The sequence below is a fragment of the Haliotis cracherodii genome, unplaced genomic scaffold, assembly GCF_022045235.1.
Source record: "Haliotis cracherodii isolate W230 unplaced genomic scaffold, xgHalCrac1.p SCAF_3, whole genome shotgun sequence".
Taxonomy (NCBI): Eukaryota; Metazoa; Mollusca; class Gastropoda; order Lepetellida; family Haliotidae; genus Haliotis; species Haliotis cracherodii.
Window position 1 is genome coordinate 55,860,808 of NW_027266286.1, and position 24,474 is coordinate 55,885,281.

Genomic DNA, 24,474 nt, shown 5'->3' on the forward strand with positions numbered 1-24,474 from the left:
ATGCTTATAACAACATTTTTATAATAATTTTATTTGTGGGATGCATAAACTATATAACTCAATAATAATGAAACATTTATGTTAATGGTGACATTTCATATCCGACGCTGATCAATACGTGACGACGAGTCTTGGTAGGAAATACTGACTACTATGTTTCAGCTTGACATGCCTGACAGGACTATGCAGGTGTTAAGCAGGTAAAATACAGATTGTGCGTTTCTCGGGATGCTTCCATAGGTTACCCTGGCCACTCTTCTTGACCTGAACAATTAAGAACAGTCAAGGAGTATTTAATAGTCAATTAATGTGGAGTACCATGGCTCGTGAGGCACGTTTTGTTCCGCTTGTCCAAAATGATAAACTAGTCAAGTGTTAAAGTAGACACAATTCATGGATAACTACTTCTTTAGTTACTGTGAAAGCGACGTTTCGGTATAGATCTATGCCGAAACGTCGCCTTTACAGTAAATAAAAAAATTGTCATCCATAAATCGTGTCTGTTTTTTCATCCGTAGACTTTTAAGTGATGTCTATCAAACAGTTACTCAATTGTTGTGATTAACATTGCTCGTATGGCAATCTGGTTGAACAGTTCAGTTAAATAAGCATTGTATCGTTGTACATTAATCACCTGAGCTATAGTCTCGCAAAAACGACTTTAAAGAACTCGTAATAACGACTTTATTCTCGCAAAAACGACTTTAAAGAACTCGTAATTACAACTTTATTCTCGTAATGACGAGTTTTGAAAAAAGATATTTTTTTAGCTGCGGTTTTGACCTCATTTGGCTTTATATGTTCCTCATAATAAAGAAGTTAAATCCACAAATATTCTCTCTCTCTCTTATGTGTATCACTTCTAAATGCCATTGGAAGACATGAACTGGGTTAGTTAAAAAAATCAGTATCCGTCTTTTTATTGAACCTTTGTTCAAAGTATCGATAACTGATAACAAAACTCAAATGCGTTTTAGTTTCATCGGTTGGATTTGCTACATGTTCATATTTATAAAAAAAAGAGGTGAAAAACAGCTTTATTATTTGTACATATCATATGTTTGCGTAGAGAACATCGATATAGTCAATGTGTGGACCTATTGAAAAGGGAAAATGATAGTGTTCTTATAGTCATATTATTCAACTATGTGCTCGTGCGTATCAAAGACTAAACTGTAGGAATAGCCGAGCAAACGTTCCCGGATTTCCCATTGAAACGTATATTATTATGCCCCTGAAAGAGGTATACCTTTTGTATGCATTTTGGTAAAGTAAAATGTATGTAGAATCAAAATAAATTTGTCGTAATGGATTTCACATGGACGTTAATCTAGAAATTTGGAACAAAATATGCATCATAAAACGCCGACATGTCTGTATATATAAAAGTAGTTGTCCATACATCCTCAGCTGGGAGTGATCTCCCTTGTTGTCAATAAACGTAAACACAAACGCACAATGGTCACAGGAAATAGTTAATGAGATAAATACTGCTCATGCAAGACATATCACACAGTTAACGTTGGTATTGTAGCGAATATAAATTCAAATCATAAAGATTTATCAAAATATACAGTGAATATGCTTCGGGAAACGCCGACCCACACATTTCATTGTTAGCAGCGTGCCACTTGCCATGTGTATCTGTATTAAATAGTAGGATAAATTAAATATTTTGGCTAAATGATCGTAATGACGACAAACGTTGTGTAATATATATATTTTTCTGATTTAATAAGACCAAAAACAAAAGTGCTAGTGGTATGAGTTAGGCCAGAGACCTAGACACGGCGTACACCGTGCCGCACTGCCTAAGGTTAATACTGCTTTCCTCCCCGCTAATAATGATTACAAAGGCGTCTGTCGGTTTACACGTTCTAATACTAGAAAACACAAAGAAAGCAAGTTGAATATTTTCTGTAAGAAAAACACAAGCAAAGATTTATTTACAGATTAATGAAGGAACCTTGCAATTCAAGCGACCCCAGCCCTCTAAAGCCGGAACCAGTAAGAAAAAACATAAGTTCTCTTTTAATGATGTACACGAACGGTGTCTGATTTGTGGGCGACAGGACGGGGACATCACATTAGGAACAATCCATGGTTCAAAACGTGTAGTCTCAGCTGCACACAGTCGTCAAGATGAAGTATTGAGTCGCATCATAAACGTCAAGCATGATGATTCACTGACATTTTCATACCTAGATCTGTCAAATCAATAAAGTGGTCGTCTTGTTTAATCTCTGGCTTCAAAAAGCATCGTGGTAACAACAAACTACTCACAATTCAGTCTTTTGAACGAGCTGTTGACCTAAATGCAGCAGCAATAGCAGTGGGGGACATGGGTGTAATTGGGAGGATAAAAGGTGAAGTGAGTGAGTGAGTATGGTTTTACACCGCTTTTAGCAATATTCCAGCAATATCACGGCGAGAAGGTTTATATCATGAGACTTGTATGAGACGATTTCTGAGAGCAGCCAATCAAGTACAACATATGAATGACAATGACGATGATCACACGATTTCTGAGAAATCTGTGTATGATGAGGCATTTGCAAAACTAGTGGAGGAGATAGAAATCGATCTTTTCACGGAAGGAAAAGCTCTATCAATGGCAAAATTCACCACAAGATATAATGAACTCATAACAAATCAGTCCTCAAACAACAGCAACTACAAAAGTGACAAACTTAAAACGAGACTCTGTCTTTTTTCGGCGACAGAATATCAGTGTGGAGTATTGCTGGCAAGGGGTCACCAAACATGTTACCCAGCAGTTCCATAACTCTGGCTGATGTAATCCACGCAGCTAATGCTGCAAGACGGCTGACTGCATATTTGTATGACCCCAAAGAAAGCATGAAACCCATTCACCATGACCTCAACCTCACGAGAGCTAGGATGTGCATGAGAAGAAATACAGACCTCTCTTGCCCTCCTCCTTGTGAGTCCAGGTTTGAACAGCACGTAAAACGTGCATGGGGCAAACACAAATTTGGAGTGAGTGAGTGAGTGAGTTTGGTTTTACGCCGCTTTTAGCAATATTCTAGCAATATCACGGCGGGAGACACCATAAATGGGCATCACACATTGTACCCATGTCGGGATTCGAACCCGGGTCTTCGGCGTGACGAGTGAATGCCTTAACCACTAGGTTACACGGCCGCCCCCAAATTTGGATGAAGTCACACGAAGCACTGCCTGACCTTGGAAGTCCTTTAGACTTTGGGTGGACAAAAACTGTGAACATGTTGCTTGTACCGAACTTCTTTGAAGGGCAATCTGCATCAGAGCTGCTTGAGAGCCTTGTGTGCCACTGTGTACGTGGTATCTGTCACACCAGATGCACATGCAGACAAAATAATTTGACATGCGTTGAATTATGTTCTTGTGGGGCTCAGGAGAAATGCACAAACAATGCTGATGGACTTGTGTGAACGCTGTGAACGACGTTGTGATTGTTGTGAACGCTGCGAACGCTGTGAACGCTGTGAAGGTATCTCGTTGAAACTGTTAAAATATTTGTTTATACTGCGCGAAATTGTCTAACAATGTAACATACCATAAAGGGTAGTAGCTATAGCTTCATGGATAAAGCCATGTTAGTAGTTAAGGAATTATTCACTTTTAACTGTCTTCGCACAGGATTACACTTATACTTAAGTACAATATAAGTACAATACCTATTTGGATGACTTATTGTACAAGCTGTTCTTCAGAATCTATATCTTTAAAGATTCTGTGGCCATCAAGTCATAATGACTCGCTATGAAATAATTTACAAGCAATGAAGTATGTATTGCCGTCATTTTATTTCGGAATAGCATAGAAAATTGACCGAAATTTACCTACATTCAAATGCCTGATAAAAAAAACAACTGTCCACATCGTTTTTATTACGACATGCATTTTTTGTAATCCATATGTTTCAAGCTTTCATTTGATATATAATATGACTTTACCTCTTCCCGGGGCAAAATGATCATCACTTTCTGGTCTCGTTTCCTGCTCTAGAAAGTTTTGATTGGTCTGGCTGGCCCCTGACGCAAATGATTAATATAGGTAAACATAGCTTTCCGGGAAAGAATATAACGGGATAGGTTGGACACTGAAATTTATATTAACGGATATAACTGATTTGCATTACGCCAATCACAACCTCCCTTGGGCGTATTGTCTATATACCGTATTCGACGTAATTTAAGCGTCCACGGCGATATTTGCTAATATATTGGCTTGTGAACAACCCCAATTGGCACCCCTTCCGATTGATCAATGTACACGAGACTCTCTTTTTTCCGCGTATAATACGCAGTCGTGTGTTATATGCACCCTCATTCATGGGCAATTACATTATGGAAAGATATATCTCTCGTACATAAAAAAATCAGTCTGTCAGCATAAGTCACGAAATTTATCTTTCCACTATGTTTTTTCGCCAAAATAATATTCTAATAAGAGCCCCCTATTTCTAATTTTGAGAGCGTCCGGGGGCTTATTACGTCGAATACGGTACTAACTTAATAATTACATTTGTGCATCAGGTTGGAAAACTGAATTGAAAAATTAACACTATACTTTAGTATCTGAAACGATAGACAACACGGAGGACATTATATGCGTGTTCATGTCATACGACACGAGTGTCTAAATTCCGGTATTTCCCGAGCGAGGGGATATACCTGAATTTAGGCACGAGTAAACATAGTATGACATGAACTCGAATATAATTATGTTATATTCTTTACCGCATGAGACGTCTACATGCAGACACGCGTTTAGTGTTTATTTATAATGACAGCAAGTCGCAACAGGAGCGGAACCACAATTTGTCGAATGACGTCAACAATCTTCAGCTATGACGTCTTTCTAGTGTGACGTCATTCCGACCCCGATATGTTTAACTTACATAAAAACAAGTAAGAAATTAGACCCCTTCTCCAATTTACTCGCCGACTCTGATTGGTAGGCGCAGCTAACTTATTGTGAAAACACTATATACACTTTGAAGTTTTAAGTACTTTTACTCAGTTTAAGCTAAAACTGTATTTAAGAGGTCAAACATGGTGCTATCAGATCACAATTATTCATCATGGCCTTTCGATGTGTTGCATGCGAGAAGAATGTCAGAAAAAATCAACATGCTGTATCATGTGATCGGTAACTTTGATGTCAGTGTTGACAGCAATTCAAGTCCGAGTTGAGGTATTAATATTGTCGTTATAACTGATTGGTGTAATTGTTCTCGGTAATTTACAATAAGCTCTCAATTACATGTTGAATAGTTCATTGTTACAGTAGAGTAAATGAACGTATTATGGTTTAGGTAAAGAAACAAGCTGTTGAAAACATCTACAAATCGGGCGCCAGTATCGTTGAAGATGCTCAACAGAGATCGTCGACCCTGACCAGGCTGGTGGACGCCGAAACCACTCAACCCTCATTCGCTTGGCGAACTGAACCCGGGAACTGTTGCGCCCCAAAGAGCCGGGGACTTTGTTCTTCGAGGTACAAATAATAATAAAATAAACTACATAATGCTATTGTATAAATTCTCATAATAACCGCAATTTTGTAACAGAACGAATATTGTATTTTAACTTTTATTCATATTTTCAGATTGCCGAGGACTTCTTACCTGTCTGTGCAAATACATCACATACATCCAATAACATGTAAATACATCAAATTTCATGTAAATAAACCATATATATTACTACAAAAATCGTTCTTATCATTATTAAAAATAGAGGTGCCGTTTTCGCCAAATGCAATGCCGTTTTCGCCAGAGAAATCGGTGACGTTTTCCTGAGGTGCCGTTTTAGCCTGCACCCATCGTAGGAAATAAATATAGAGGATATTATATGAGTGTTCATGTCATACTATGTTTATGACACGAGTATCTTAATACCGATATTTCCCGAGCGAGAGCAAATAAAAACAAATAACATTGAAAAACTGTCCGCGTTGCTTTCAAAATTTATATAAACGTGAAAAGACGAATTGGTAATTTGGTGACAAACACTTGCCGACGTAGATAACTATTGGTGGTACGCAATGATGAATCGATAACAGAGTTACCTCCCTCTTCACATGACAGTGTATCATCATTCTCAAACAAGATGTCGGCTTCAACAAATCGACGAAATCAGGTGCTTATTATTCGCTTAATATTTGTTAAACAATATTTATCTGCATTTATCTTCCCTTTAATTACATTATTTGACTGGACTAAGGCAACGGAGGTGTGTTTCATACGATTCTGTGAATGAAAACATTCTATTTCCGTGTTGTCTGGTGCTATTTTTTTCTAAATTGTTTACGCAACTTTACAACTTGTAGACCTGTGTCATTATTTTAAAACGATTGTTTTAATAATGTTACCCATAATATAGTGAAAAGGTGTTAAATTGCACATTTTATCTGGCGCAGTAACGTCGTCGCGCTCATTCTAAAATGACACTTACTTCACCATGTTGACAAATCTAATCGCACATCTCCGATGTCAAAGTATCTTTTCTCTTTGCTTGGGATCCAATTTCATGGGCAACAATGCAGTTTACCGGGCGCAGCCCGAGCTCTACCATCCGCTCAATTACCGCGCTATAGTGCCACCGCTGTCTCGTTATACCGTTACCGTGCCTCACGCACTGGTGACTCTCGCTTTACGATCCAACACCCGTTTTCGATCTTAGGGAAACTTACACATCTTTACAATCAAACACCCCTTTTCGGTCTTAGGGAAACTTACACGTCTTTACGATCCAAAACCCGTTTATTGGTCTTAGGGAAACTTACACGTCTTTACGATTCAACACCCGTTTATCGGTCTTAGGGAAACTTACACGTCTTTACGATCCAACACCCGTTTTCGGTCATTAGGGTTAGCCTGCTTTGGGCAAGGGTGAGCCATAAATTCTTACCTTTACAAGCGTTAATCCTTTTAATCCCATTGGTCGGTCATGCTGACAAAAACAATTGCGGGTGTGGTTTCAAGAAAAGATGAATGGGAGCGCGGACCGTGACGTCATACGCATGCGCAATTCATTGTTTACTGATTACGCGTGCATGTCAATGGGGATTCTAATGACCCGTTGAACGAGCACTGATTACATGTGATAGCGCCTGTGGTCCAGTGGTAGAGCGTCGGCTAATTAACGCATTAATTAGCAGAACCGGTGAGCCGGCGAAGCGCGTTCGAGCCCCCACAGCGCTAATTGGATCTGAAAAAGTGCGCCTGGTAAAGTGCACTACTCCCATTTCATGGATCCAAACATTCATAATTCTCTTGCTAATCACATGAACAACCGTAAAACATGTCACTTATAGTCTGAAAGGTAATTTAAGGTACCAACGTTTACTACAATATCTGAAAAACTATTGGACCTACTCCAGTCAAAGTTGGTATGAGATTATTAAACAGTCATACTTAACTGGATATTACATTTAAAGACAATCGGTGCATGAATAAAAAATCTGTCTATTTAGCTATCACTATATTTCATCAACATCCAGACATCAATACAGCATATACAGAAAATGGACGGGATCAAAACACATTTTGTTATATCTGTCAGTTTGTTAAAAGTGTGTTTGTTATAAACGTAGTTTACTCTATATTACTTATGTTGTGAAAGATTTCATGTATTTAAGAAATAAACGCCGAGTGGGAGTTGTTTATCATACAATAGAACTTTGCAGGGAGAACTAACCGAGAGGGGCACAAACAAGAGTGTGGTTAAAGTCACGTAATGCTCGCTGACTTGACCTGTAGTGTGTCATGGTACGCCAATTGTACAATGAACGACTGATATGCGGAGCTTTCTTTTTTTTTTCCTTCATATATTTTAACACCACACTCAGCAATAGTTGAGGTATATGATGGTGGTTTGTAAATCATCGATGTACCACTGCTCTTAAAGTTACTCAATATCTTTTTATCCCTCGTCCCAACAAAATTGGTGGGGGATATAGAAATGGGTTCCGTCCGTGTGTGTGTGTGTGTTAAATATTTCTCTACGAAACTTTGCATATCTATTGGACTCATGCTGAACTGGTACCTTTTGCTATTTAGGAATTTTAGAAATTTTTATTTTTTACGTTTCCATGGCAACAATATGGACTTAGGTTCTGTGAGGGTAGGGTTTGTTTCCGGAGCATAACTCATAAACCGTTCAATATTTTTTCATGAAACTTTGCAGGTCTGTCAGGTACATGCTGAACTGGTGCCTTTTGCTATTTAGAAATATAGCCACGTTAGTGGCAAACTCTGGTTATTTTTCAGTCTATGTTAGTTCATAATCTTTTGCCCAGAATTAAGATCCCTAATCCTTAGTTTAACAGTTGTGTTAATTTCTCCTGTATTGTCCCACTGAATAGGATAACCTGCATAAGTTTATTGGACATTTATTGGACTATCTCTGCAATAACTGTATAGAGAGGTTCAGACATTGCATTTTGGACACCAGTAGACACAGAGGCCGATTTGGGAAAAAAACATTCAGGTAACACAGTACCAGTCACAAAGTAAACAAAACTCTTGATCATGATGATAGAGAGACGGACACAGATTGACACAGAAGGTGTCTGAAATATGGGATTTGGGGTGGCTTAGATGGGTGCTTCCCATGACATCCTGCTTCTGCGACTGCCACCGTAAATATTATGTTTATTCATATTTCAATCATGTTCGGTCGTCTGCTACAGGTGATGGTGGGGGATCTCCCCAATGACTTCCTGCGTATCTCGGGGCAACCCACACAGATGATGGAGGACGAGAGGATAGCCCAGATCCTGCAGGCTCAGCAGCAAGCAGGGGTGGGGATGATGCCTGCCAACATAGCTGGCAGACTCAGCATTACTGTCGTTCAGGTAGGTCTGGCCTCACTCTGGCAAGGGGGCGGTCGGGTAGCCTAGTGGTTAAAGCGTTCGCTCGTCACGCCGAGGACCCGGGTTCGATTCCCGACATGGGTACAATGTGTGAAGCCCATTTCTGGTGGCCCTGCCGTGATATTGCTGGAATATTGCTAAAAGCGGCATAAAACCATACTCACACACTAACTCACTCACTCTGGCAAGTGTGGGTTCAGACCCAGGACGGGACTCAACCCAAAAAAGTACGAGAATCTGTACTTTACGAAGAATGTGTTATCCCAAATATAACATTATTACATTTGACCACTTCACTTTCTAAATGGCATATTCGTTGCTATTAGGGTTGCCACTCATGTTCTTAATCCTTCTAATACAATTTTATCTGACCATCACATTCTAAATTCAGAGAATTTTCCTTTACCTTCTGGATGGCGATATCTAATGCCACATCTTTGAACAAACAGATCATCAAGATCTTTTATCCCTGCAAGTACTTGGCTTTTAGATGGTTGTTTCTGCTGCGGTACAGTTCGTTAAATATTCCATGCTGTTTTTCAGTGCTGTTTCTGTGTGTATCGCTATATGTGTTTTCACGTGTATCTTATCATATATGATATTTACTTATGCACTTTCACATGTAAAAGGAATTCCCTTGTGGGTTATACAGTATTGTCATTGTCACAGTACATGGCTTGTTTGACCTTCAGGCCAAGCTGGCGAAGAACTACGGTCTGACCAAGATGGACCCCTACTGCCGAATCAGACTGGGACACACTGTGTTTGAGACGCCCACTGCTTGTAATGGCGCAAAAAATCCCAGATGGAACAAGACTGTGCAGACGTAAGGAGCTTGCGTCATGCTTGCTGTGGCAGGAAAAGCTTTTGTTAACATGAATTAAATATTGAATCGATCTGAGGCATATGCATTCCCCTTCTTCCCGAGGCAAGAGAGTTAACTGAATATAAAAGTCCAGTTTCGACCCTTGCCGAACTAGGCTTGAATTTCTGGGCTCAATCATAGCGCCACCCGTGGCTATTACGAGTTATGTCCCTTCCATGTCCCTCCTATTGACCAATCACATTCCACCTCTAATGTCGCTTGCATTTGCTTCAGGTTAAACGGTGCCACCCAGTCAAGACAATCTGACCGATAAGCAAGATCTAAATTGTAATAAAACGGGTCTTGCCTCACGAAGTGCATCAAATCAGTTTAAGAACTGGATGTTGATTTCGTTACGTGCTTTTGATTGGACTATGCATAGACTTGTTAATCCAGTCAAGATATCACTCCATAATTCCAGGCTAATTTGGCAAGAGTGGAAACTGGACTTTTATACTCAATTAACCCCCTTGCCTCGGGAAAATGCTGCATTCCCATCCTACCATATGTTTGGAAAATACTCCATACTGATTGGTGAAACAGAGGTTTATAATCACAATCACCACTGATTGATGATTGATATGTTTGTCCCCTGAATACCCTCTATCAATGAAATGACAGGGGATTAGATGGTCATAATGTCTGTTGTCAGTGAAAAATACTTTATGGGTGGTCATTGACCAGAAGCAAGTCAATGTTAAGTGGGCGAGCTGTTGGTCATTGTATCCAATGGCATGAGTATTGCACACAACATCACCCGCTGGTTTGTCCAATCTCATTAAAATCAGTTCTTATTTCTCGCTACCGCTAAGCAAAGATATGAGGACATCCCATTACGCGTCACGTCAGAACGACCTTTCGCGGATTTTGACCGACCAATGAAATGACTGACAAGAAATCTACATTTGTCAATCAGAAGGCAGCTTTCTCATGCTTTACAACACTAGTTTCAAACTGGCGACTACGCTTCGAAACATATTTTGACTTATTCTTGATTAAAAAAATTAAAACTGATAAGAAGAACACTCTGGAATGGCTTATAGATGCCCTAGATTGTATGGATATAATTTTAAAACCTGTAACTGTCGTTGGAATACCCCGTGTTAAATGTTTTGTGGTTGCATGATTAGAAAACAGATTCCGACTGTCACTTTCATGATCTGGTAAGCGACGCTCTGATTGGTCGGATGAAACGTCGTTCTGAAGTGACCCCTAATGGGATGTCCTCAGATCTTTGTTTAGCGGTAGCCAGAAATAAGATCTGATTTTAATCAGATTGCTGGTTTGTCAGCCAAAGCTTACCTTCTCTAAGAGCTGATGTGAGATAGCACTTCTACTTGTGACTTCATCATATTAGTAAGTTGTATTTATGATATCTTTATGGAGCGCCTCCATGGTCTAGTGGTTGAGTGTCCGCCCGGAGAGTGGAAGGTCATCGTTAAACACCATGATACCTTTATGCAAAAATGTTGAACAATGATTGGTTTTCATACGTTGTGTAGTCAAGTTTGAATTGGTGCAGGAGTTAAGAAGGGCAGCTGGCAAAACACAAGGAACAGTGACACCCCTTCTGTTAACAGTTGGATATTTATATCAAACTATTTAGATGTGAAAAATACACACAGTCAAACCTTTTTATTCCAGACTCTGCCTAATCCAGAAAACCATCCAGATGATCACTGTCTGAAACATTTTACTACAGTTAGGCTAAAAAAAAAAATGGTCTTGGTTCTCAGGCACCGCGTGTTTCGTTTTTATTTCCATTTTCTAAAAACACCCCCAAAATCCTTAAATATTCAAAGTCCAGTGGTAGTCAAACACTGTATTCCAGTATTTTACTTATCAGGGTATACATTTATGTAGGGAGGCCCTTTCCCCGGTTCATTTACACAATTGTTTATTTGGTTACATACTAATTTGAACAACAACAAAAAAAAAGACAAAAAGACACCGCCTGCCCTCGTCTATATTTTCAAAAACTAATGCCTGAGAACCAATTCTTTTATTTTTTAAGCCTTAAAGGGATTAGGGCCTTATTCCAAAAGCAATCTTAGTGCTATGTTGATCGTAAGCCTATGATAAAGTATGGAGTTACGACCAACTTAGCACTAGGGTCGCTTTGTGGAACGGGTTCTAGGAATATATCTAGGATTCCAAACTAAGTGCCTTTCGCAGGCAAATTTGGATATTCTTCAAAATGATTTTTTTAATGTCCTTGTTTTCGTAATTTCTGAGGTATTGGGAATTTGTGTGTGCAAATGGAATTTTTACTGTCGGTTACTTCAGACTCAGGGCCAAAAATCGACCATTGACCAGGGCCCACTTGCACAAAACAATCTTTGGGCTACAATGATTGTAACTCCCGTACTTTAACATAGGCTTACGATAGTCGTAGCGCTAAGATTGCCTTGTGCAAGTGGTCCCAGGTCTAATAACTCCATGGAGATCCTTTTAATATGATTCATGTTTTATTAATTCAGAGATTTGTTGATGTGGACAATTACATCTGGAGCGGAACTGTCCAGATAAATGAGGTTTCACTGTCTTAATACTGACCAGCTGACACCTGGGGCGGTCGGGTAGCCTAGTGGTTAAAGCGTTCGATCATCACGCTGAAGACCCGGGTTCGAATCCCGACATGGGTACAATGTGTGAAGCCCATTTCTGGTGTCCTCTGCCGTGATATTGCTGGAATATTGCTAAAAGCAGCGTTAAACCAAACTCGCTCACTCACCCAGCTGACACCCTTTACATCTGATCACTCACCCCATGCGCCGCCGGGGCACAAGATCTGCTGAGAGTTATCTTCCCTTGGTTGGACAAGGAAGCAGGTCGTGATTAATGACTCTGTTGCTCTATGTTTAGGTACCTCCCAAATGGAGTGGATTCGATGTATATCGAGATCTTTGATGAGGTAAGACAGTTTACCAGTTGCTCTTTGAACATGAATGTTTTGTATGATGAATAGTCCATTGTGTCTAGTGGTAGAGCATCCGACCGGAGAGCGGAAGGTTCGGGGTTCGATCCCCGGCCGCGTCATACCAAAAGACTTTTAAAGATGGTACTTGTTGTTACCCTGTCTGGTGCTCGGCATTAAGGGGCTAAAACAAGGACTGGTTGGCCCGGAGTCAGTGTACTGTGTCTGAGTGGGGTATTCATGTTAAACTGCGGCATGGTATCTCAGTTAGCTAGCACTATAAATCGGCATCAGTCCGGACTAGTACAAGCAGCCACACAAACACATACACGTACATGCACGTTGCTATATAAGTGCAATAATCTTGGACGCGACGTTAAACCCAATTTCACCTCACACTATTGTGTCCATTGTGATGAGGTGTGTCCAACAGTTGGTACATTTGCCATAATCAACATGTGTAAGATGGTATCCTATATTATGGTGTTAGTTAATTAAGGATTGACGGTTTATATTTTTCGGTTCATTGGGATATATGTCGAATAAAACGATGTGCAAACTGTATGAATCCGGTTTCAAAGGGTAGTTTGGACAGTGAATATGCATGAAAGTCGCTAAACGTCCTGTACATGACGATAAACGTGAACAGAAAGGGAATTCCCTCGATTGTAATATTGGGATTCCACGACATTCCGGTAATAAAAGTAGTACACGTCAGTGGGCGTGGCTTAATTTTTCACATTCATTGGGAAATGAATGCAATAACATGTGACCAAAGCAGCTAATCAGAATGCAGGAATTTCAATGAACACAACGAAAATTATATTATATTATAATGGATACTAATGGCACATGCTTACTAACGTAATAAAAATGTCACACGCAGAATTTTCTTGTTCCTTGTTCAACGTTTATGACACATCAATTAGGATTGATCGATGCTGATTTTCTTCACCGAGTTAGGTAAACAAAGTACCTGTCATTAGCGACTCAAGGGCAGGCAACTCTGTATTATCACGTTATGGCTATTTTGTGGCTTGATACGGGTGGATTATGTGGTTTACATCACTTCCTGTTTTGGATTATGCATACAGCTTAGGTTGGGTCAAGGGACTTCATCTTAACAAATGGGTTCTTTTCTAACCAATTTTGAATGAAGGTAGGTGTAATTCCACTTCAAAATCCCTCCAGAAACTATCATAAAAATAGATAATATGTATACTTGCGAGTAGCTGTGACATACAGCAATGAGTCCTCTATTCGATCAAGCAATGAAATATTGTGCTTTGAATTGCATAAGTAATCAGTTGACAGGGTGTGTGGATAAGAGATTTAGTGATACCACAACAATAGAGCCTGCGATAACTTAGAGTCATACTATAATTGTGGTTTTATCAAGGATTCCAAACCAACTGCCCTTGACCATTTTCCTGAGCCAAGAGAGTTAACTGACTATAAAAGTCCAGTTTCCACCCTTTCCGAACTAGCCTGGTATTATGGAGTTACATTTTGGCTGGACTAACGAGTCTATGCATAGTCCAATCAAATTTGCGCACCAAAATTGAAATCCGGTTCGTAAACTGTCGTGCAGATTTCGGTCGATTGCAGGATTTGCAAAGCATGTGCACTGCCAACTCGTTGTCTGCAGATATTTTCCAAATCTTTTCATGTTTTTAATCAAGGAGCTCACGTGATTTGATGCATTTCGCGATGTAAGACCCGTTTTATCACAATATAGATCTTGATTATTGATCAGATCATTTTGACTGGGGGCTACCATTTTGTGTGAAGCAAACCAAATATGGGGGAAAAGTGTCATATTATTCGAAATGGGGATTTTATAAAACTTAGTGTTTTCTCAAAGTTCAGAGGTCTTTTAACATTGTGTACCGGTATTAACATTACATTCAGTAATGTAAAACAAAGCATTGAGGCCTTCTTTATTTGCCCTCATATCACTAAAATACAAGTTGACCAGACCAAGCCTTCACATTAGATAGAACTATATTAACATAATTTTGAATGTTAGAATTCAAGTTTGGGAATTTATACTGACATTTGCTGCAGACTTAGGGACAAATACTGGCCTCTGTGTTGGTTTAGATCCCTGAGCTTGTTCATTTTGACATACCGACAATTTGACATCCCGACATTTTTGTTTACCCTTCAACCTGTCCAACATCAATGGACAACAACTTTGAAATTTCTTTATGATGCCCAAGAATTCATTATCTTGTGTTAGAATGAGCCATTTCCTCGAATTGAAATTTTAAAAATGTTTTCCCATCTCACACTATGGATTTCTCATTCTTCTTTCGATCCTAAGTGGAAACATGCCTAAACAAAGTTTCCAGCTTCTAAAAAAACAATCCACTGAAACTCATCTAGCACCACAGGTCATGTGACATAGGATGAGTAGATCAATAACATTTCTCAAAGCTTATCTTGGATGTTTTTCAGGAATTCAACTGTGACAAAATTTGTTTGTTTAGGGTTTGCCTTTGCCTCTTGGCATATATATCTACCAAGAAAATATGTAAAACTGTGGCAAAAGACAACAAAGAATAACGTCTGTGTTTTTCAACAGAGGTCCTTCACGGTGGATGACCGGATTGCATGGGCCCACGTCACTATTCCAGCATCGTCCCTGAATGGCGAAACTTCGGATGATTGGTATCCTCTGAGTGGTCGCCAAGGAGACGAGAAGGAGGGAATGATCAACCTTGTGATGAGCTTCACAGTAAGTAACTTCAACCTGGTTCAGTGGGGCAGAGTTGCGTCCGTTGGACACAGCAGAATCCTACGAACCTGGGTTCAAATCCTTGTTCGCCCTGGTTTTGTTTCTAGATTTGTCGGCACCATACCCGTGCTCGTGGGTTTCACCAAAGTGGTAAATGTCTGAGACCTGCATCATATCAGGCTTTCCTCCCAAGCTGACACTCACTCATGCATTCAACATGGTCCAGCGGTCTACCAATGAAATTCCAAGATGTGTCCACAAAGATGAAAAAGTGTTTGTTATTTAAGAATTGACTTCAATAGTTTTCTGTTTTGATGGAGGTACAAACATAAAAACTAGTGTGCATACTGTGTAGAACCACGTGGAAGATTTACTCAAAGTGTGCAGAACGGTTTTAAAAGTTAAAACATAGTGAGGTCAATTCTTGAATAAATACTTCACAGATAGCTTATTTAACCATTAGCACAAAAAACCCTGTGGACAACCATACGACATCTGTGACATCAATCAGTGCAAGCCCCATCACTTCTATTATCAGCAATTCAGGAAACGGAAGTCCATCAGTTGGTGTTGCCTGATCCTTTTTTGGTTTATTAAAAAAATTGCTTCGTCAGCTAATTATTTGTTTGTTTGTTGTTTAATCCACACTCAGCAATATTCCAGCTATATGATGGTAGTCTGTAAATAATCAAGTCTGGACCAGACAATCCAGTGATTGACATCATGAACATCGATCCATGCAATTAAGATACAATGACATGCATAAATCAACTCAGCGAACCTGATCACCCGATCCTGTCTGTCGCCTCTTACAACAAGAATAGTCACCTTTTACAGATTTAGCCATTAAAATTTATGTATTTATCAACTTTCAAAACAATTCCAAGACATGCATTCCTTTCACAATTTAGTTGTTGTCACCTTTTCATACATCCCAGCTTTGAACCAACAGACGAGCAAAGGTGTTATCATCATCCCATGCAATAACACTGTTTATTGCCTACGAGGGCAAACATATCGGGGTACATAAAAATCCTATGTGCCCTAGGGTCATATCACGTCACAAAACGACAGTGTATTGTTTACGTCATCCGGACAGCATTGTTGGCGTCATTTGAATCTTATTGTGATGTGAGGTCGGAATGATGTCACTCTATAAACGACGTTATAGCTGAAGATTATTGACGTCATTCGACAAATCGTGGTTCCGCAGCTGTTGCGACTTGCTGTCCTTATAGCTGCACACTAAAATTCATCTCTGTAGGTAGACATACTTCTTCCCGAGGCAAGAGAGTTAACTGACTTTAATAGTCCAGTTTCCACCCTTGCCGAACTGGGCTGGAATTACTGGGCTCGATCGTAGCGCCACCAGTGGCTATTACCAATTATGTCCCTTCTAAACCTCCCCTATGGACCAGTCAGATTCCACCTGTCGTATAACTTCCGTTTGCTTCACACAAAATAGTGGTGCCCAGTCAGGACGATCTGATCGATAATAAAACGGGTCTTACACAGCGAAATGCATCAAATCACATCTGCACTTTGATTAAAAACATGAAAAGATTTGGAAAATATCTGCTGACAACGAGTTGGCGGTGCACATGCTTTGCAAATCCTGCAAACGACCGAAATCTGCATGACAGTTTACGAACCGGATTTTGATTTCGGTTAGCGATTTTGATTGGACTATGAATAGACATGTTAGTCAAGCCAAAATGTTACTCCATGATACCAGCCTAGTTCGACAAGGGTGGAAACTGGACTTTAATAGTCATTTAACGCTCTTGCCTCAGGAAGATGGTAGTTGTCTTCTTTGCTAATAAATAGAACATACTATGTTTACGACACTCGTGCCTAAATTCCGGTATTTCCCACACTCTCGCTCGTGAAATACCAGAATTTAGGCACGAGTGTCGTAAACATAGTATGACATGAACACTCACATAATATGCTCTATAAAACTGTATTAATAATAAAATGATGTAAGGCAAGGTGCTTGGTAGATGGGGGAGGTGATGTTAATCTATTTATAATCTCTTCACTTCGGGCTTTCCTCTCACGTTAAGGTGACAAAATGTGGAATACTTTTCAAAGTGGCTTTAAATCCAACTCACTCACTCATTCACCCACGCACTGACTATTGATAAGCTCATCATGGCAATAGTGATATACCTGTACCATGAGACTGTTTGTCCTTCAGGCTGCGGCAGATATGCCAGCATCAGCGTTCACGTATGCGCCCCCCACGTTCCAGACAGTTCCCGCTATGATGCCTATGTACTATCCAGCAGTACAGCCTGTCGGTGAGTAGGAGACAAACAACTCCACATGTAGCATTCGTGCAGAAAAATATCAACTGCCGGAATATGTGCAACATTCCTTTTTTTATTGATATTTAGCAATGCTTACAGCTACTTATGTTTGTTGTCTTTTGTGTGAGTTATTGTGAGACGGAGGCATAGGTGGCCCAGTCGCCTAAGGTGCCGCGATTCGCTGTGCAGAGTAGCGTCCCTTTTGGCATGCCAGAATCCTATGATTGTGGGTTCGAATCCCGGTTTGCCTCGATTATGTTTGTAGGTTTGTCAGCACCATGCCCGTGCTTGTGGGTTTCATCGAAGTGTTAAAAGTCTGACACCTGCATCGCTTCGGGTTTTCCTCCCACATTAAGCTGACACGCTGCGATATAACTGTAATTACTGTTAAAGCGGCGTTACACCCAACTCACTAACTCACTATTGTGAGACAATTTCATGAGGTTGACAGTCGGACAGTCTGTTAAGTCTACTGGTCTGGACAGTATTTTTGTATTATTTTCAGTACAATTAGTATATGCCCTTGTGTAAGATAATCTTTCTACACCGGAAGAGATTTAAATAAACTCATCTTCGGACTTGTGGCCTAGCTCAGAGACTGGGTTCATGTCTGGATGCATTGTGTTTGCCTGTACTTATAAGCTTATTTGACAAGAATACCAAGAACAGGGACACCTTCATAACAATTGTAAACCAAATAGAAAAGACTTGCACAGTACCATGAGAAGCACTAAGTCCAACTTATAGTTTCTTTATTTTTAACTTATCCTGGGCCCCGTTCCACAAATCGATCTTAGAGCTACGAACATCGTAAGCCTATGTTAAAGTATGGGAGTTACGATCATCTTAGCGCTTGTATTGCTTTGTGGAACAGGGCCCTGCATTACATACTGCACATTGCTCTTACTACAGAGTCCTAACTTGAAATGAATGATGATCTATCAGCGTATCTCTTTTGCCCAACATGACATCCGTGACGTCTGGTGTCGGAAGACACACCCCTTTATGTCATAATGCTCTTCTTCACTACCTATGAAGGATGTGAGAGATGATCTCTTATGTGATTTCGAAGAATCTATCCTTTCATGTTTGTCTTTCAAACTGTATTGAGTTTGGTTGAGTTTGGTTGAGTTTGGAGAAGATAGTCACATTTGTCCAGCTAGCAATTGCAGGCCCCCAATCTGTCCACCAGGGGCAAGTTCTACGAGGCCTACGCAAAGCAGCACAAGTCTTCACAGGCAGGGGACGGCTCAACATCAGACCGCTACAACTGTTTCTGGCACCTAGGAGCCAGCAATTACGTTACCTGGACTGGTGGTTGGTCCCATTGAACACCTTAGATGGTGTCTCCTTGACAGACTTCAAGGCGTCCCATCACCTCTTCGTAGACGCCTCACTCCAAGGATGGGGAGACTACCTCTTAGATCAGTTGGCGGCAGGGCTATGGTCTCCGGAACAAACACAGTGGCACATCAACAATCTGGAACTAGAAGCTGTCACCCAGGCAGTTCAACAGTGGGCTCACCAACTGACCATCGCCAGGTTGATGATCACCACGGACAACACGACGATTGCGTTGTTGCTCAAGACAGGAAGCTTTCCATGATACTGGAGTTACCGGCTAGGTCACGGAGGTCATAGAGGTCATGTTGGGAAAAAGAGTACAGAAGACGCTACTAGATCATCATTCAGTTCCAGTTAGGTCTTCCTTCAGGAGGGGGCACGGGTGGCCCAGTCATCTAAGACGCCGCGATTCGCTGTGCAGAGTTTGTCGTCCCTTGGGCACGCCAGAAACCTATGATTGTGGGTTCGAATCCTGGTTCGCCTGATTATGTTTCTAGGTTTGTCAGCACCATACCCGTGCTCGTGGGTTTCACCGAAGTGGTAAACGTCTGAAACCTGCATCACTTCGGGCTTTCCTCCCACATTAAGCTGACACGCCGTGATATAACTGGAATACTGTTAAAAGCGGCGTTAAACCCAACTCACTCATCACTCACTCTTCCTTCAGGGTTCACTCTAGGAACTTTCAAAATTTCAAATAGTCCAGAGTTACGCCCATACAGCTCAATGTTAAAATGCCCCATTGTATTTGAAAATGTGGGCCTTTTTTCAAATTTAGGGGCTAAAAGCACAAGGCTCCACCCTAAAATTATCCCTGTTCCTTAGTATGAGGAATGTGCAATATGTAATCCAGGATAAGTATATATAACAGACATCATACTCTGAATATGTAATGTTTATTGGGTGTATTTATTATGTGATTCATGCAATGTGCGGTGAACCTGGCACGTTCAGTTTCATGATCAACAGTACCCTTGCTTTTCCTTTAGTTGTTGGAGTTGCACCAGGGATGCAGCCCGGTGTGCAGCCGGGGATGGTGTACCCACAGCAGATGGTGCAGCAGCAGCAGCAGCAACAGCAACGAGGACCTTTGTACACAGAACAGGACCTCCAACAGGTCAAGGACATGTTCCCAAATATGGAAGACGAGGTGGTGAAATCGGTGTTTGAGGCGAACCGCGGCAACAAGGATGCAACCATCAACTCACTGCTGTCCATGAATTCAGACTAACTGGAAACATGCAACATACTTAAAACATTCTGGATGACCATAATATGAGGTTCGCCTTCAGGACCAATCAATGTTCCAAATAATTCACATTAATTAGAAAACACAAATTGTGCTATGAGTCTTTCAAGGGCTACAGTTATCTGAAAGCCCTGTGCTGTTGTCCATGAATTTGATATCTCCACCCTCAGGGGATGCCAGTCTTCATGGCTCCCTATCTTTATGCTTCATTTGTGTATGATCGAATGAACAATTTTTTCAATTTTCAAATTTTGCATGAGCAAGCATTGTTTGAAATCAATGATGTAACTCTCAAGGCATCCTTGTCACTACCCTTTTGTTAAAGGTTAAAGATTTTTGAGGATCCTGGATTAATGTCCTATGTGAGCAAACTTCGAGCACCCAAAAACCCTCTTTTATTTGGAACACTGAACAAGCATTTAATTGTATATATCTATTTTGAGTCCATAGTCTTTGCTATGACTATTTCCAGTTTTGGTGGGGATCATGCTGAATCGAGTACTGAATGTGTATTTTTGACAAAGCATCCTATCTGTTTGTAACACTTTGTGGAAGGACTTAATAGCTTGTGTAAAGACTTAAGATACACTAGCTTGAATGTCCGATTAATTTTGATTAAGCAGCAAATGAAATGAACACTTGATGACTACCTTTATGTATCCAATTATTTTATTCAAGATACAATGGATACAAGTACTCCTTCCTTCAGTATTTGTAATTGAATTGTGAGTTCATTCTTTTTTCCTACGGGACGGTTGGGTAGCCAAGTGGTTAAAGCTTTCGCTCATCACACCTAAGACCCGGGTTCGATTCCCGACCTGGGTACAATGTGTGAAGCCCATTTCTGGTGTCCCCCGCCGAGATATTGCTGGAATATTGCTAAAAGCGGCGTTTAACCATACTCACTCACTCACTTTTTTCGGACACAAAGTATGATAAAAATAGGCATCAGAAATGATGACATAAGAACTCTTATAACTATGAAGCATTGTTTACTTTTAATGTTGAAAGTTGAGCTCAGAAAGAGATGGCCAGTGTTAACATGAGTACGTTAATTTAGTTTGCTTTTCTTAGAAGATATTCTATGTGGGTTTACTATTTTTATCTTGTATTTACCGTATGTTTTGAAATGGAGACTAACCTTCTGGGCAAATGTCATTGAAAATTTGGAAAGTTTCTGAACCAATTTTGTATGGTGTGATGTTAAAGTGCGATATCTCTCGATTGTAAATACATGTATGCATATTTTCTGCTTTAACTGTCTACTTAGTTGATTAGTATTAGAGTTTAATCAAAAACATGACAACTCCATTGGCCTGTATATATTATGATATGATCACATGATTAATACACCTGTAACATTACTCTTTGTCACTAGACATCTTGATGGTAAGGCTCTCATATGAGCACAAGACTGCAATACACATGCTCATGGGTTAACATACTAAAGGGGTAAATGTGTCATGCATCAATTTTGGCTTTTTCTCCCGCATCGAGCTGCCATGGTAACTAAAATACTGTGCAAAGCATCTTCCTGAGGCCAGGGAGTTAACTGACTATAAAAGTCCAGTTTCCATACAGAGTTGTGCCCCTTAGAAATGCCAAGAACCTATGATTGTGGGTTCGATTCACGGTTTGCCCCAATTATGTTTCTAGGTTTGTACTGGCTTTCCTCCCACAGTAAGCTGACGTGACATGATATAACTGGAATACTGTTCAAAGTGGCGTTAAACCCACTCACTGACACTCTCTCATACCAACAGACTAGTTTCTTATACACGTACCTGCATGCTTGCCGTCAAAGGTGACTATGCTTGTCGTAAAAGGCAACTAATGGGATCGGGTGGTCAGGCTCGCTGACTTGGTTGATGCATGTCATCGTATCCCAATTGTGTGGATCGATGCTCATGTCAATCAGGTTCAGACTTGATTATTTACAGACCGCCGTCATATAGCTGGAATACTGCTGAGTGCGGTGTAAAGCAAACATGTATCCATGTGTTTGTTTTGTATCGATACATGACCTAATGATGTACTGCTCATATTGTGGCACAATGCATCATGATGCGCCATTGTGGGAGGACTTGTCGCACCCCTTGTGACTTGTATATCCTTTGCTAACCCCATAGACAAATATGTAAAGATGTTAACATCAAACATTAGGTGAGAAAGCTTGTCTAAAGACAGTAGGAACATACCCAGAAGATATATATCCTTGCGCAGTGATACTTGCCATTGGGGTCAAAGACTGAGCATAGCATGTGGTTATGTGTGTAGTGGGAAAATGTAATTAGAGAGGCGCACAAGACTGAATGCTTTTGTAAGGGCATGCTTGACACAGTTGCTAAGTGCCCCAATTCGTTGTGCAGAGTTGCACCCCTCAGGCATGCCAGGAACCTATTACCATAGGTGTTGAGTTCAGATTGGTTCTCAGGGGGCACGGGTGACACCGCAATTCGCCGTGCAGAGTTGCATCCCTTGGGCACGTCAGAAACCTATGATTGTGGGTTCGCCCAGATTATGTTTCTAGGTTGTCAGCACCATACCCGTGCTCGTGGGTTTCACTGAAGTGGTAAACGTCTGAGACCTGCATCACTTCGAGCTTTCCTCACGCATTAAGCTGACATGTCGTGATTTAACTGGAATACTGTTAAAAGCGACGTTAAACCAAACTCACTCGCTCACTCACTCACTCAGATTGGTTCTGATTGATTCTTGGTTCTTCAGCATCATACCCAAGGGTTCACCCAAGAGGTAAACGTTCGACATGCAGCACTTCGGGATTTCCTCCTACTCCGAGCTTACACGCTGTGATGTAACTGAACCCGATACACAGCAGTGTTGAACCAATCTCACTCACACGCTGAATGTCTCCAGGAAGTGTAATGGGTCTGCAAGAACTTTGCATCCAATATCAATTTCCCTTTTGTTTTATTGAGCTGTGTTAAAACTTGGCAGCAGATGCTCCAGATGGTTAGGGGTCACCACAGACTGGGATATGATGTGCCACTGAGGTGTGTTCTGCTTCAGGCATATTTCTCACAGCCTAATATATTTAAAAAAAATATAAGACATCAATGCCTGTTGACAGACAGACAGACAGACAATTTATTCAATGAAAGGCCACTGGCCCAAAATACATACATATGCAGGAATACATAAAGCCTGCGCAAAATGACATATTTACAAACTGGGAAAATTTACATTATTTACCTCCTTTTTTTTTTTCTTTTCTTTTTTTGTTTAACGCCTGTTGATTATCCAATGAGACAGACTCCACTGGACGTAAAAGTCAAAATAGCAGTGCACATTGAATGAATGGATCACTGACAGTCAGTATCGACACCAGGTGTTCGCCTAAAGGGTCTTTCTGGCATTGATGAATACATTTTCACTTTGAGCCTGCACATTTTATGAGAAATTCTTTCCAAAAAGTAAAAGAAATTATGTGCATGAGTGTACACCGTAACTATGTGTAAGAGAAAATGTCTGTATTTCGGAAGTGGGTTCCAACATCGTGTTGTGTGTTCGATGGATGTATTAACCACAGATGTGGTTATCCCTGACCTGTTTCTATGGTAAGTCAAAGTGATAAGATTGTCATTGTGACTGGTTGATGTGACGTAAATTGAAGAATTTATTCTGCACTGGGAATGGAGTCGTTATTTCTCATACTACTTAAGCATGCTGAGAAAGATTTATGCCAAACAAGAAGACAAACCCAATGGTAATCTGATAAACCAATGAAATAATTTTTGGAAAGATATATCAGCCTGAATCTTGTTTTGCTACACCAGTATTTTGTCTAAAATTGTGTGAATATTATTTTAAAAATTTATGGTTTTCAATTTATTTGTATTCTTTCCAGTTGCCAATGTGATTAAGCTGTTGATGCCAATGAAAGCGTCTGTGGTCTAAAACAGTTGTATGATCTCCATAGGTTTCCTCCTGCACAGTTCCTGTTCATGTCTAGTGTACAGGATGTGTAGCCAATCATAGTAATCAGTTGCTTTTCTGTATAGTGTTCTGTCTGCAAAGCGTTTTAGTGGGAATATTCATTTATCAAGATTAATTTCATGTTTGATTCCTCTTGGTGCAATTATCATATATCCAATCATTATTTGGAAAATATTATGTAATGTTATCCTTTGATCATTT

The 24,474-nt window shown here is 40.3% G+C and overlaps 1 protein-coding gene across 1 annotated transcript; it reads left to right on the forward strand.

The window, feature by feature from the left end:
• Nucleotides 1-6,087: 6,087 nt before the first annotated feature.
• Nucleotides 6,088-22,820, forward strand: LOC139474423 (toll-interacting protein B-like). The gene is made up of 7 exons (XM_071257436.1): nucleotides 6,088-6,152; nucleotides 8,707-8,871; nucleotides 9,582-9,715; nucleotides 12,620-12,668; nucleotides 15,259-15,411; nucleotides 17,612-17,714; nucleotides 20,057-22,820. Exons 1-7 carry the CDS (start codon nucleotides 6,123-6,125, stop codon nucleotides 20,296-20,298), a joined length of 876 nt encoding a protein of 291 aa, XP_071113537.1. The 5' UTR covers nucleotides 6,088-6,122; the 3' UTR covers nucleotides 20,299-22,820.
• The last annotated feature ends 1,654 nt before the right edge of the window (nucleotides 22,821-24,474 follow it).

Bases quoted from the DNA above. Each gene is read 5' to 3' on its own strand.
- LOC139474423 (XM_071257436.1), top strand. From the start codon at position 6,123: ATGTCGGCTTCAACAAATCGACGAAATCAG. The intron at 9,716-12,619 runs GTAAGGAGCTTG...CTCTATGTTTAG, and splicing joins TGGAACAAGACTGTGCAGAC to GTACCTCCCAAATGGAGTGG. The intron at 12,669-15,258 runs GTAAGACAGTTT...GTTTTTCAACAG, and splicing joins ATATCGAGATCTTTGATGAG to AGGTCCTTCACGGTGGATGA.